Here is a 13374-nt window from a genome sequence, read left to right on the forward strand (position 1 = left end):
GAGTCAGGGGCTGACAGGTCTGAGGTTGTGTTTGTGCTGTGAATTATAGTAGCGTCGGGATACAAAGAGAATCATAGAATTATAGAATGGTTACAGCATAGAAGGAAGCCATTCGGCCGTCTAGCCTGTGCCGGCTCTTTGTAAGAGCAATCCAGTTAGCCCCATTTCCCCGCTCTTTCCTCGTAGCCCTGCAGATTTTTTCCCTTCAAGTATTTATCCAATTCCTTTTTGAATACCACGATTGAATCTGCTTCCACGACCCTTTCAGGCAGCGCATTCCAGATCATAACAACTCACTCCGTAAAAATATTTTCCCTCTTTTGCCAATCACCTTAAATCTATATCCTCTGGTTCTCGGCCCTTCTGCCAATGGAAACAGTTTCTCTTTACTGCTTTATATAAACCCTTCATGATTTTGAACACGTCTATCAAATCTTCTCTTAACCTTCTGTGCTCTAAGAACAACCCCAGCTTCTCCAGTCTATCCACGTAACTGAAGTCCCTCATCCCTGGAACCATTCTAGTAAATCTTTTCTGCATCCTCTCCAAGGCTTTCACTTCCTTTCTAAAGTAAGGTGCCCGGAAGTGGACACAATACTCCAACTGTGGCCGAATCAGTGTTCCATAAAGGTTCAACATAACTTCCTCGCTTTTGTACCTTATGCCTCTATTTATAAAGCCCAGGATCCTGATGGCTTTTTTAACCGCTTTCTCAAGCTGTCCTGCCACCTTCAAAGATTTGTGCACATATACCCCCAGATCTCTCCGCTCCTGCACCTCTTTAGAATTGTACCATTTAGTTTATATTGCCTCTCCTCTGTTTTCCTGCCAAAATGTATCACTTTGCACTTTTTTTTATTTGTTCATGGGATGTGGGTGTCGCTGGCAAGGCCAGCAATTATTGCCCATCCCTAATTGCTCTTGAGAAAGTGGTGGTGAGCCGCCTTCTTGAACCGCTGCAGTCCGTGTGGTGAAGGTTCTCCCACAGTGCTGTAAGGTAGGGAGTTCCAGGATTTTGACCCAGTGACGATGAAGGAATAGCGATATATTTCCAAGTCGGGATGGTGTGTAGGTGGTGTTGTTCCCATGTGCCTGCAGCCCTTGTCCTTCTAGGTGGTAGAGGTCGTGGGTTTGGGAGGTGCTGTCGAAGAAGCTTTGGTGAGTTGCTGCAGTGCATCCTGCAGATGGTACACACTGCAGCCACGGTGCGCTGGTGGTGAAGGGAGTGAAAGTTTAGGGTGGTGGGTGGGGTGCCAATCAAGCGGGCTGCTTTGTCCTGGATGGTGTCGAGCTTCTTGAGTGTTGTTGGAGCTGCACTCATCCAAGCAAATGGAGAGTATTCCATCACACTCCTGACTTGTGCCTTGTAAATGGTGGAAAGGCTTTGGGGAGTAAGGAGGCGAGTCACTCGCCGCAGAATACCCAACCTCTGACCTTCTCTTGCAGCCACTGTATTTATGTAAGGAATCTTACAACACCAGGTTATAGTCCAACAAATTTATTTTAAAATCACAAGCTTTCGGAGATTATCTCCTTCGTCAGATGAATATACTGTATTTATATGGCTGGTCCAGTTAAGTTTCTGGTCAATGGTGACCCCCCGGATGTTGATGGTGGGGGATTCGGCGATGGTAATGCCGTTGAATGTCAAAGGGAGGTGGTTAGACTCTCTCTTGTTGGAGATGGTCATTGCCTGGCACTTGTCTGGTACGAATGTTACTTGCCACTTATGAGCCCAAGCCAGGATGTTGTCTAGGTCTTGCTGCATGCAGTCACGGACTGCTTCATTATTTGAGGGGTTGCGAATGGAACTGATCACTGTGCAATCATCAGCGAAAATCCCCATTTCTGACCTTATGTTGGAGGGAAGGTCGTTGATGAAGCAGCTGAAGATGGTTGGGACTAGGACACTGCCCTGAGGAACTCCTGCAGCAATGTCCTGTCTCTCTCTCTCTCTCTCTCTGTGTCTCTTTCTGCGTTAAATTTCACCTGCCATATGTCCGCCCATTCCACCAGCCTGTCTTTGTCCTCTTGAAGTCTATTACTGTCCTCCTCACTGATTACTACACTTTCAAGTTTTGTGTCATCTGCAAATTTTGAAATTGTGCCCTGTACACATCATTAATATATATCAAGAAAAGCAGTGGTCTTAGTACTGACCTGTGGGGAATACCACTGTATACCTTCCTCCAATCCGAAAAACAACTGATCATCAGTACCCTCTGTTTCCTGTCACTTAGACAATTTCGTATCCATGCTGCCACTGCCCCTTTTATTCCATGGGCTTCAATTTTGCTGACAAGCCTATTATGTAGCACTTTATCAAACGCCTTTTGAAAGTCCACATGCACAACATCAACAGCATTGCCCTCATCGACCCTCTCTGTACCTCATCAAAAAACTCAGTCAAGATAGTTAAACACGGTTTGCCTGTAACAAATCCGTGCTGGCTTTCCTTAATTAATCCACACTTGTCCAAGTGGCTACTAATTTTGTCCCGGATTATCATTTCTAAAAGCTTCCCCATCACCGAGGTTAAAGTGACTGGCCTGCAGTTGCCAGCTTTATCCTTACATCCTTTTTTGAACAAGGGTGCAACATTTGCAATTCTCCAGTCCTCTGGCATCACCTCCATATCTAAGGAGGATTGGAAGATTATGGCCAGCACCACTGCAATTTCCACCCTTACTTCCCTCAGCAACCTAGGATGCGTCCCATCCGGACCGGGTGACTTATCTACTTTAAGTACAGCCAGCCTTTCTAGTACCTCCTCTTTAACAATTTTTAGCCTATCCAGTATCCCAACGACCTCCTCTTTTACTGTGATTTTGGCGCATCTTCTTCCTTGGTAAAGCCAGATGCAAAGTACTCATTTAGTACCTCAGCCACGCCTTCTGCCTCCATGCGTAGATCTCCTTTTTGGTCCCTAATCAGCCTCACCCCTCCTCTTACTACCCATTTACTATTTATATGGCTATAGAAGAGTTTTGGATTCCCTTTTATGTTAGCCGCCAGTGTATTCTCATACTGTCTCTTTGCCCCTCTTATTTCCTTTTTCACTTCCCCTCAGCACTTTCCATATTCAGCCTGGTTCTCACTTGTATTATCAACCTGACATCTGTCATACACCCCCTTTTTCTGCCTAACTCTTTCATCATCCAGGGAGCTCTGACTTTGGTTTCCCTACCTTTACTCCTCGTGGGAATGTACCTGGACTGCACCTAAACCATCTCCTCATTAGAGGCTGCCCATTGTTCGATTACAGTTTTGCCTGCCAATCTTTAATTCCAATTTACCCGGGCCACATCCATTCTCAACCCACTATAATTGGCCCTCCTCCAATTAAGTATTTTTACTCTAGATTGCTCCTTGTCCTTTTCCATAGCTAAGTTAAACCTTATAATACTATGACCACTGTTCCCTAAATATTGTCCCACTGACACTTGCTCCACTTGGCCCAGCTCATGCCCCAGAACCAGATCCAGCAATGCCTCCTTCCTCGTTGAGCCAGAAACATACTGATCAAGAAATTTCTCCTGAACACACTTCAGAAATTTGTCTGCCTCTTTGCCCTTTACACTATTACTATCCCAGTCTATATTAGGATGGTTGAAGTCCCCCATTATCACTACTCTGTAGTTCTTGCACCTTTCTGTAATTTCCTTGCAAATTTGCACCTCTGTATCCTTCCCACCAGCTGGTGGCCTATAGAATATGCCCAGTAGTGTAATGAGACCTGTATTGTTTCTTAACTCTCACCAAATAGATTCTGACCTTGACCCCTCAAGAACATCCTCTCGCTCCAGCACTGCAATATTCTTCTTAATCAATACTACCACCCTCCTGCTTTTTTTCCTTCCCTGTTTTTCCCGAACACCTTGTATCCAGAAATATTTAGTACCCAATCCTGCCCTTTTTTGAGCCAGGTCTCCGTTGTCACCACTACATCATATTCGCATGTGGCTATTTGTGCCTGCTGCTCACTAACCTTATTTACCATGCTTAGTGAGTTGACACACGTGCACTGTAAACCTATCTTAGACCTTCTCGTATTCTCTCTTAATCTGACCCCACTTAATATTGTACTATTCCTTACTTTACTGCTATCTATCTCTCCCAGTCCTTTGTGTACCTTGTTTCTCCTTTCTAATGCTACATCCTGGTGCCCATCCCCCTGCCAAATGTTTTTTTAATTTAAACTAAATTAGCTTAAACCCTCCCCACAGCACTAATGAACCTCCCCGCGAGGACATTGGTCCCAGCTCTGTTGAGGTGCAACCCGTCCATCTTGAACAGGCTGCTCCTGCCCCAGAACTGGTCACAGAATGTTCTTCAAAAGTTCACGGATTGAGGCCATCCAAAGTACACCGGCAGTGCATTTCTGAGTGGTTTTCCCAAAGTTACGGCGGACAATCTGAAGAACCCCCATGGAAATTTATCCCTGCTGTGTCCACATGTATCATAGTGTACTTGTTCCAGATTAGGGGAGATTTTATGTATTGGGTTTTAAGATGATCCTTGCCTGTTGTTTTAGGAAGAACAACATTAAAGTGGGAAAGTCTCCATGAAGACACAAATTACCCAATTTTAACTCCTGGCAAGTGGGTGGCAGGGTGAGTTAGAAATGCCCATTTTGTGCTAGCAGGATCCCAGTGGCTGGAGAGCGGGTGTAATCTGGGCAATTTCTACTGTCCACTCGCCTTTCTTACAGGTATTTTGCTCTACTCGGGAGGACCATGATCACCTGTATCAATTCAAACTTCAGACGAAGCAGGCAAACCTCCTTGGAGCAGTGTAGTCAGAGGTCTGCCTTGAGCACTGGGTCAGGTTGGCAGAAATGTCGTGTAAAACTCCTGGCTTTCACGATCCATCCATACCCCTCCTCGTTCTCAGAGCTGAGCTGAGGTTGGGTGCCTCTCTCCAAGAGACAGGCAATTCAGGTGAGTGAAGGAGAAATTTTCTAAAAATCCTCAGGAGACATAAGAACATAAGAAATCGGAGCAGGAGTAGGCCATACAGCTCCTCGAGCCTGCCCTGCTAGATTACACCCGCTCTCCAGCCACTGTGATCCTGCGAGCACAAAATGATGGTGGAGTCCAGCACGTGAGTGCAAAAGTTTGCAACCATCTTCAGCCAGAAGTGTCGAGTGGATGATCCATCTCGGCCTCCTCCCGATATCCCCACCATCACAGAATCCAGTCTTCAGCCAATTCGATTCACTCCACGTGACACCGTTTGGCTGAGTGCACTGGATGCAGCAAAGGCTATGGGCCCCGACAACATCCCAGCTGAAGACTTGTGCTCCAGAACTAGCTGCGCCTCTAGCCAAACTGTTCCATTACAGCTGCAACACTGGCATCTACCCAACAAAGTGGAAAATTGCCCAGGTATGTCCTGTCCACAAAAAGCAGGGCAAATCCAATCCGGTCAATTACTACCCCATCAGTCCACTCTCAATCATCAGCAAAGTGATGGAAAGTGTCGTCGACAGTGCTAGGGAATTTTAGAGGTGATGGGATGGGAACAAGTGATAATCCCGAGTCAGAGCTAATAATCCAATTGCCCAGCAGCAGTGTACAGCCTCAGTATCCTATTCAGTCCAGAGCTGAGCTTCAAACGCCACAACCAGATCCATAAACCAAGACTGCATAAATCAACACCATCACGAAGACAACGTAAATCCAGGCTATAACCAAGACCTTGTAAATCCAGGCCGAAGACCATGTAAATCCAGGCTATAACTAAGACCATGTAAATCCAGGCCGAAGACCATGTAAATCCAGGCTATAACGAAGACCATGTAAATCCAGGCCGAAGACCATGTAAATCCAGGCTATAACTAAGACCATGTAAATCCTGGCTGAAGACCATGTAAATCCAGGCTGTCACTAAAACAGAGCGCATAAATCAACACTTTAACCAACCCATCCCCTGTGTCTCCTCTCCTCCACTGCCACCGGCACTCATTAGTGCACTTGTTACTTCCAGATTTGATTCCTTCACTAATAAAAATGTAAAAAATGCCGCTCAGTCAGTATTTGTAAAGAGAAAAGACAAGTTAGGATGTCTCGGGTGTGTTCTGATGAAGAGTACGCATCTGAAATACCAGAACCTATATTTTCTCTTTACAGAGTCTGAGCAGTTGTGTATTTCTGTTTTTCCTTTTCATTATATTAATTTCTTCCGTGCATTCCTTGCCAGTCTTCTGAGCTCCACACTCCAAAACCTACTCAGGATTCTGAGGCCTGCCTCCTGTGCCGTACCAAATCAAGCTCACATATCATTCATATCCTCGCAGACCTCCACTGCCTCCAAATACTTGTTCTCATCCACAGATCGCCTCCAATGGCCTTGCTGCACCTTGTCTCTGCAACATCCGTCAGCCCTACATTTCAACCTACTACCTCCGACCTGAACTGCTGCGTGCCTCTAATACTTCCTCAGCTCCTCCATCGGATCTTTCAGCCTACACCCTGGGAATTGTCTCGCTAAGCGCTCAGCTTTCTCCACCTTTGAAAACCTCCTCAAAACCTACCTCTTCACTCACCTCCCCTACCTCTTCAACATCATTTTCAGAACTAGCCGTGCCTCTAGCCAAGCTGCTCCAGTACAGCTACAACACTAGCATCTAACCGACAATGTGGAAAAATTTCCAGGTATGTCCTGTCCACAAAAAGCAGGACAAATCCCCTCCAATGGCCTTGCTGCACCTTGTCTCTGCAACATCCATCAACCCTGCATTTCAGCCTACTACCTCCGCCATTTACTGCCCCATCAGTCTACTCTCAATCATCAGCAAAGTGAAGGAAGGTGTCGATGACAGTGCTATCAAGCGGCACTCACCAATAACCTGCTCACCAATGCTCGGTTTGCGTTCCGCCAGGACCACTCGGCTCCAGAGCTCATTACAGCCTTGGTCCAAACATGGACAAAAGAGCTGAATTCCAGAGGTGAGGTGAGAGTGACTGCCCTTGACATCAAGGCAGCGTTTGACCGAGTGTGGCACCAAGGAGCCCTAGTAAAATTGAAGTCAATGGGAATCAGGGGGAAAACTCTCCAGTGGCTGGAGTCATACCTAGCACAAAGGAAGATGGTAGTGGTTGTTGGAGGCCAATCATCTCAGCCCCAGGACATTGCTGCAGGAGTTCCTCAGGGCAGTGTCCTAGGCCCAACCATCTTCAGCTGCTTCATCAATGACCTTCCCTCCATCATAATGTCTGAAATGGGGATGTTCGCTGATGATTGTACAGTGTTCAGTTCCATTCGCAACCCCTCAGATCATGAAGCAATCTGTGCCCGCATGCAGCAAGACCGGGACAACATCCAGGCTTGGGCTGATAAGTGGCAAGTTCCATTCGAATCAGACAAGTGCCAGGCAATGACCATCTCCAACAAGAGAGAATCTAACCACCTCCCCTTGACTTTCAACGGCATTACCATCACCGAATCCCCCATCATCAACATCCTGGGGGTCACCATTGACCAGAAACTTAACTGGACCAGCCATATAAATACTGTGGCGACAAGAGCAGGTCAGAGACTGGGCATTCTGCGGCGAGTGACTCACCTCCTAACTTCCCAAAACCTTTCCACCATCTACAAGGCACAAGTCAGGAGTGTGATGGAATATTCTCCACTTGCCTGGATGAGTGCAGCTCCAACAACACTCAAGAAGCTCGACACCATCCAGGACAAAGCAGCCTGTTTGATTGGCACCCCATCCACCACCCTAAACATTCACTCCCTTCACCACCGGCGCACTGTGGCTGCAGTGTGAAGCATCCACAGGATGCACTGCAGCAACTCGCCTAGGCTTCTTCGACAGCACCTCTCAAACTCGCGACCTCTACCTCCTAGAAGGATAAGGGCAGCAGGCACATGGGAACAACACCACCTGCACGTTCCCCTCCAGGTCACACACCATCCCGACTTGGAAATATATTGTCGTTCCTTCATCGTCGCTGGGTCAAAATCCTGGAACTCCCTACCTAACAGCATTGTGGGAGAACCTTTACCAGACGGACTGCAGCGGTTCAAGAAGGCGGCTCACCACCACCTTCTCAAGGGCAATTAGGGATGGGCAATAAATGCTGGCCTTGCCAGCGGCGCCCACACCCCATGAATAAATTTTTAAAAATCAGATCATGGCTGATCTTCAACCTCAACTCCACTTTCCTGCCTGATCCCCATTTTCCTTGATTTCCCCTAGAGTCCAAAAATTTATCTATCTCAGCCTTGAATATACTCAACGACTCAGCATCCACAGCCCTCTAGGGTAGAGAATTCCAAAGATTCACAACCCTTTGAGGTGAAGAAATGCCTGCTCATCTCAGTCTTATATGGTCGACCCCTTGTCCTGCAACTATGCCCTCTAGTTCTGGACTCTCCAGCCAGGGGAAATAACCTCTGGGCCTCTACCCTGTCAAGCCCCCTCAGAATTCATGTTTCAGTTCGATCACCTCTCATTCTTTTGAACTCCAACTAAACTTATAGGCCCATTCTACTCGACGTCTCCTCATAGAACAAACCTCTTATCCCAGGAATCAATCTCGTGAGCCTTCGTTGGACCGCTTCTAAGGCAAGTATATCTTTCCTTAGATAAGGAGACCAAAACTGTAGGCAGTACTCTAGGTGAGGTTTCACCAAAGCCCTGTACAATTGCAGTGAGACTTCCTTACTCTTGTACTCCAACCCCCTTGTAATAAAGGCCAAAATGCCATTTACCTTCCTAATTGCTTGCTGTACCTGCATGTTAACTTTTTGTGTTTCTGTTACCAGGACACCCAAGTCTCTCTAGACACCAGCATTTAATAGCTTCTCCCCATTTCAAAAATATTCTGTTTTTCTATTCTTCCTACCAAAGTGAATAACCTCACATTTCCCCACATTATACTCCATCTGCCACCTTCTTGCCCACTCACTTAACCTGTCTATATCCCTTTGCAGACTCTTTGTGTCCTCCTCACAGCTTACTTTCCCACCTAGCTTTGTATCGTCAGCAAACTTGGATACACTACACTCGGCCCCTTCATCCAAGTCATTGGTATAGATTGTAAATAGCTGAGGCCCAAGCACCGATCCTTCTGGTACCCCACTAATTACAGCCTGCCAACCTGAAATGACCCGTTTATCCCTACTCACTGTTTTCTGTCCGTTAACCAATCCTCTATTATGCTAATATGTTACCTGCAACCCCATGAGCCCTCATCTTGCATAACCACCTTTAATGTGGCACCTTATCAATTACCTTTTGAAAATCCAAATATACTACATCCACTGGTTCCCCTTTATCTACCCTGCTTGTTACATCCTCAAAAAACTCTAATAAATTTGTGTAACACGATTTCCCTTTCATAAAATCATGTTGACTCTGCCTAATCCTATTAAGATGTTCTCAGTGCCCTGTTACCTCTTCTTTAATGATGGATTCCAGCATTTTCCCAACGATTGATATCATGTGAACTGGCCTGTAGTTCCCTGTTTTCTCCCTCTCTCTCCTTTCTTGAATAGCGGGGTTGGATTTGCTACCTTCCAATCTGCTGGGACCGTTCTACAATCTGGAGAATTTTGCTAGATCATAACCAATGCATCCACCATCTCTGCAGCCATCTCTTTTAGAACTCTAGGATGTAGGCCATCAGGTCCAGGGGATTCATAGGCTTTTAGTCCCATTAGTTTCTCAAGTACTTTATCTCTACTGATAATAATTAAGTTCCTCACTCTCATTAGCCCCTTCGTTCCCCAATATTTTTGTTATGCTTTTTGTGTCTTCTACTGTGAAGACAGATACAAAATATTTGTTTAACGCATCTGTCATTTCTTGATTCCCCATTCTAATTTCTCCTGTCTCAGCATCTACGGGACCAACATTTACTTTTGCTACTTTCTTCCTTTTTACATACTTGTGGAAGCTCTTACAATCCGTTTTTATATTTCTTGTTAGTTTACTTTCATAATCTGTTTTCTCCCTTTTTTATCAATTTTTTGGAAGTCCTTTGCTGGTTTCTAATATTTATTAACGACTTAGATGAAGGCATAGAAAGTCTCATATTTGAGTTTGCTGATGACAAAGATTGGTGGCATTGTAAGCAGTGCAGATGAAAACATAAAATTACAAAGCGATATTGATAGATTAGGTGAATGGGCAAAACTGTGGCAAATGGAATTCAATGTAGACAAATGTGAGGTCATCCACTTTGGATCAAAAAAGGATAGAACAGGGTACTTTCTAAATGGTAAAAAGTTAAAAACAGTGGATGTCCAAAGGGACTTAGGGGTTCAGGTACATAGATCATTGAAGTGTCATAAACAGGTGCAGAAAATAATCAGTAAGGCTAATGGAATGCTGGCCTTTATATCTAGAGGACTGGAGTACAAGGGGGCAGAAGTTATGCTGCAGCTATACAAAACCCTGGTTAGACTGCACCTGGAGTACTGTGAGCAGTTCTGGGCACCACACCTTCGGAAGGACATATTGGCCGTGGAGGGAGTGCAGCATAGGTTTACTAGAATGATACCCGGACTTCAAGGGTTGTTACGAGGAGAGATTACACAAATTGGGGTTATATTCTCTAGAGTTTCGAAGGTTAAGGGGTGATCTGATCGAAGTTTATAAGATATTAAGGGGAACAGATAGGGTGGATAGAGAGAAACTATTTCCGCTGGTTGGAGATTCTAGGAGTAGGGGGCACAGTCTAAAAATTAGAGCCAGACCTTTCAGGAGCGAGATTAGAAAACATTTCTACACACAAAGGGTGGTAGAAGTTTGGAACTCTCTTCCGCAAACGGCAATTGATACTAGCTCAATTGCTAAATTTAAATCTGAGATAGATAGCTTTTTGGCGATCAAAGGTATTAAGGGATATGGGCCAAAGGCAGGTATATGGAGTTAGATCACAGATCAGCCATGATCTTATCAAATGGTGGAGCGGGCACGAGGGGCTGAATGGCCTACTCCTGTTCCTATGGTTTCTAAAACTCTGCCAATCCTCAGGCTTACTACTCCTCTTGGCAACATTATAGGCCTCTTCTTTTAATCTAAATACTATCCTTAACTTCTTTAGTTAGCCACGGATGGATCACTTTTCCTGTGGAGATTTTATTTCTCAATGGAATGTATATTTGTTGAGAATATTGAAATATTTCTTCAAATGTTTGCCATTGCTTATCAACTGTCATACCTTTAATTTAATTTCCCAATATACCTTAGCCAACTCGCCCCTGATACCTATATAATTGGCTTTATTTAAGTTTCAGACTCTAGTTTCAGACTTAAGTACTTCACTCTCAAACTTAATGTGAAATTCTATCATATTATGATCGCTTTTCCCCATAGGATCCTTTACTGTGAGATTACTAGTTAACCCTGTCTCATTACACAATACAAGATCAAAAATAGCCTATTCCCTCATTGGTTCCATGACGTTTTGCTCAAGGAAACCCTCTCAAATGCATTCCATGAGTCTAAACAAGTGGAGTAGAATCTAAGGTCAGGTTGATTGTAAATGATGTGTGAAGGCTGTGCGCTTGATAGGTCGAATGGCTTTCTATTCCCCCATGCTTTCAAGTGCAGCTAAAATAGAGCTGGTGCAGTAATATTACAGTTATACCTGTGATTGAGAGGAGCGAATTGGGAGGCAGAAATGGGGAACAAAATGAGAGAGATAAACTGGAGCCTGAAGACACAACTTAGTCCTGAGCCCAGTTCAAATGATCTGATTCTAATTATTACCGACTGTATCGTTCTGTAGTCACGCTGTAAACCTGTGGTGATTACGCCAGTCACTGATCCTCTGTTGAAGTTACAGTGAACTGTATGACCATGCACCTAGCCAAGCTTTAGTCATTTCTATACAAGACAGAAGTTGGGGTTCTACACTTGGCCTCAGTACTACTGGGTTAGACAGGGGAAAAATCAGCCACGCTTCCTGCAACTGACTGCCGTCAGCAACACCTGCTGGCAAATGCACGTTTGAGGATGTCGGGTGTGGGCAGGATCAGGTTCTGTTGTGATGCTCACTACAGTGAAATAGGTTCCCAGTACTCACCATCTGGTTTCACATATGAAGAATGGCCTCTTTGGTGAGGTGCCAGAGGGTGACTGGCCTGTGGCACTGAACACCAGCAAGAGTCAGCCCCTCACAAGAGGAGAAAATGGAAGTGTGTGTAAAAAAAAAAGAACTGCATCATAAAAATGACAATGTTGGATGACTTATTTACTGCTCTACTTGCTTTTTCATTCCCTGTTTGTACTGTTTATTAGGAGCAGTATGGACAGGAGACAATGTAGCTGAGTGGAGTTACCTTAAAATCTCCATCCCGATGCTACTTAATCTCAGTATAACTGGCATCTCATTCTGTGGAGGTAAGAGAAAGAACTTGCATTTATATAGCACATTTCACATCCACAGGTGTCCCAAAGTACTTTACAATCAATGGAGTTCTTTTGAAGTGTTGTCTGTTGTTGTATAGGTGAATGTGGCAGACCATTTGTGCATAACAAGATCCCTCAAATAGCAATGAGATAAATGACCATTTAATCAGTTTTAGTGCTGTTGGCTGAGGGACAAATGTGGGCCAAGCCACCAGGAGAACTCCCTTGCTCATCTCCGAATAGTGCCACGGGATCCTTCAAATCCACCTGGATAGGCAGACAGGGCCTCAATTTAATGTCTCATTCGAAAGACGGCACCTCCGACAGTGCAGCATTACCTCAAAACTGCACTGAAATGTCAGCCTGGATTATATTGTCAAGTCTCTGGGATTGATCCCACAACCTGCTGACACAGAGGTGAGAGGGCTACCACTTAACCAAGCTGTTAAACATCGCAGCCATGGGACTCTAGGTAAATCACTGGGCTAGAACGCTGGCTTTTGAATTCTGGAACACAAATGGTAGTAGAAATTTGCAGTTCTCTGCCCTAAAAGGCTGTGGATGCTGGGACAATCAGAGCTTTCAAGACTGAGATCGATAGATTTTTGTTAGGTAAGGGTATCAAGGGATATGGAACTAAGGCAGGTAAATGGAGTTGAGGTACAAATAAGCATGATCTAATTGAATGGCGGAGCAGTCTTGAGTGGCTGAATGGCTAACTTGGGTTTGCACCAGCATTATTAATATGTAGTTGTAACAGTCTAAAAGAGATCACAAATGGGGAATATATTTTTGAAATTTTTGTTTTCACTTGTCTTTTGTTTCCCAACATTTTCTCCTCCTCTCCTGAAGGTTATGATTCTTGCTGGGTACAGGTCTACAGGTGCTGGCACCACTCCAGTACCTTGTCCAAGTGCCCATTCTTCACACATGAGCCTAGACAGTGAATACAGCAACAACAACTTGCATTTATATAGCGCCTTTAACGTCGTAAAATGTCC

The 13374-nt window shown here is 44.9% G+C and overlaps 1 protein-coding gene across 4 annotated transcripts in view; it reads left to right on the forward strand.

The window, feature by feature from the left end:
- The window catches only part of LOC137326256 (neutral alpha-glucosidase C-like), a 159656-nt gene that overhangs the window by 111816 nt on the left and 34466 nt on the right, over positions 1 to 13374 (forward strand). For all 4 annotated transcript variants that reach the window (XM_067991177.1, XM_067991178.1, XM_067991180.1 and 1 more), the window contains one exon: positions 12263 to 12364. In XM_067991177.1, the coding sequence (XP_067847278.1) occupies positions 12263 to 12364 (102 nt within the window). The remainder of the gene's footprint in view (positions 1 to 12262; positions 12365 to 13374) is intronic.

The sequence above is a fragment of the Heptranchias perlo genome, chromosome 10, assembly GCF_035084215.1.
Source record: "Heptranchias perlo isolate sHepPer1 chromosome 10, sHepPer1.hap1, whole genome shotgun sequence".
Taxonomy (NCBI): Eukaryota; Metazoa; Chordata; class Chondrichthyes; order Hexanchiformes; family Hexanchidae; genus Heptranchias; species Heptranchias perlo.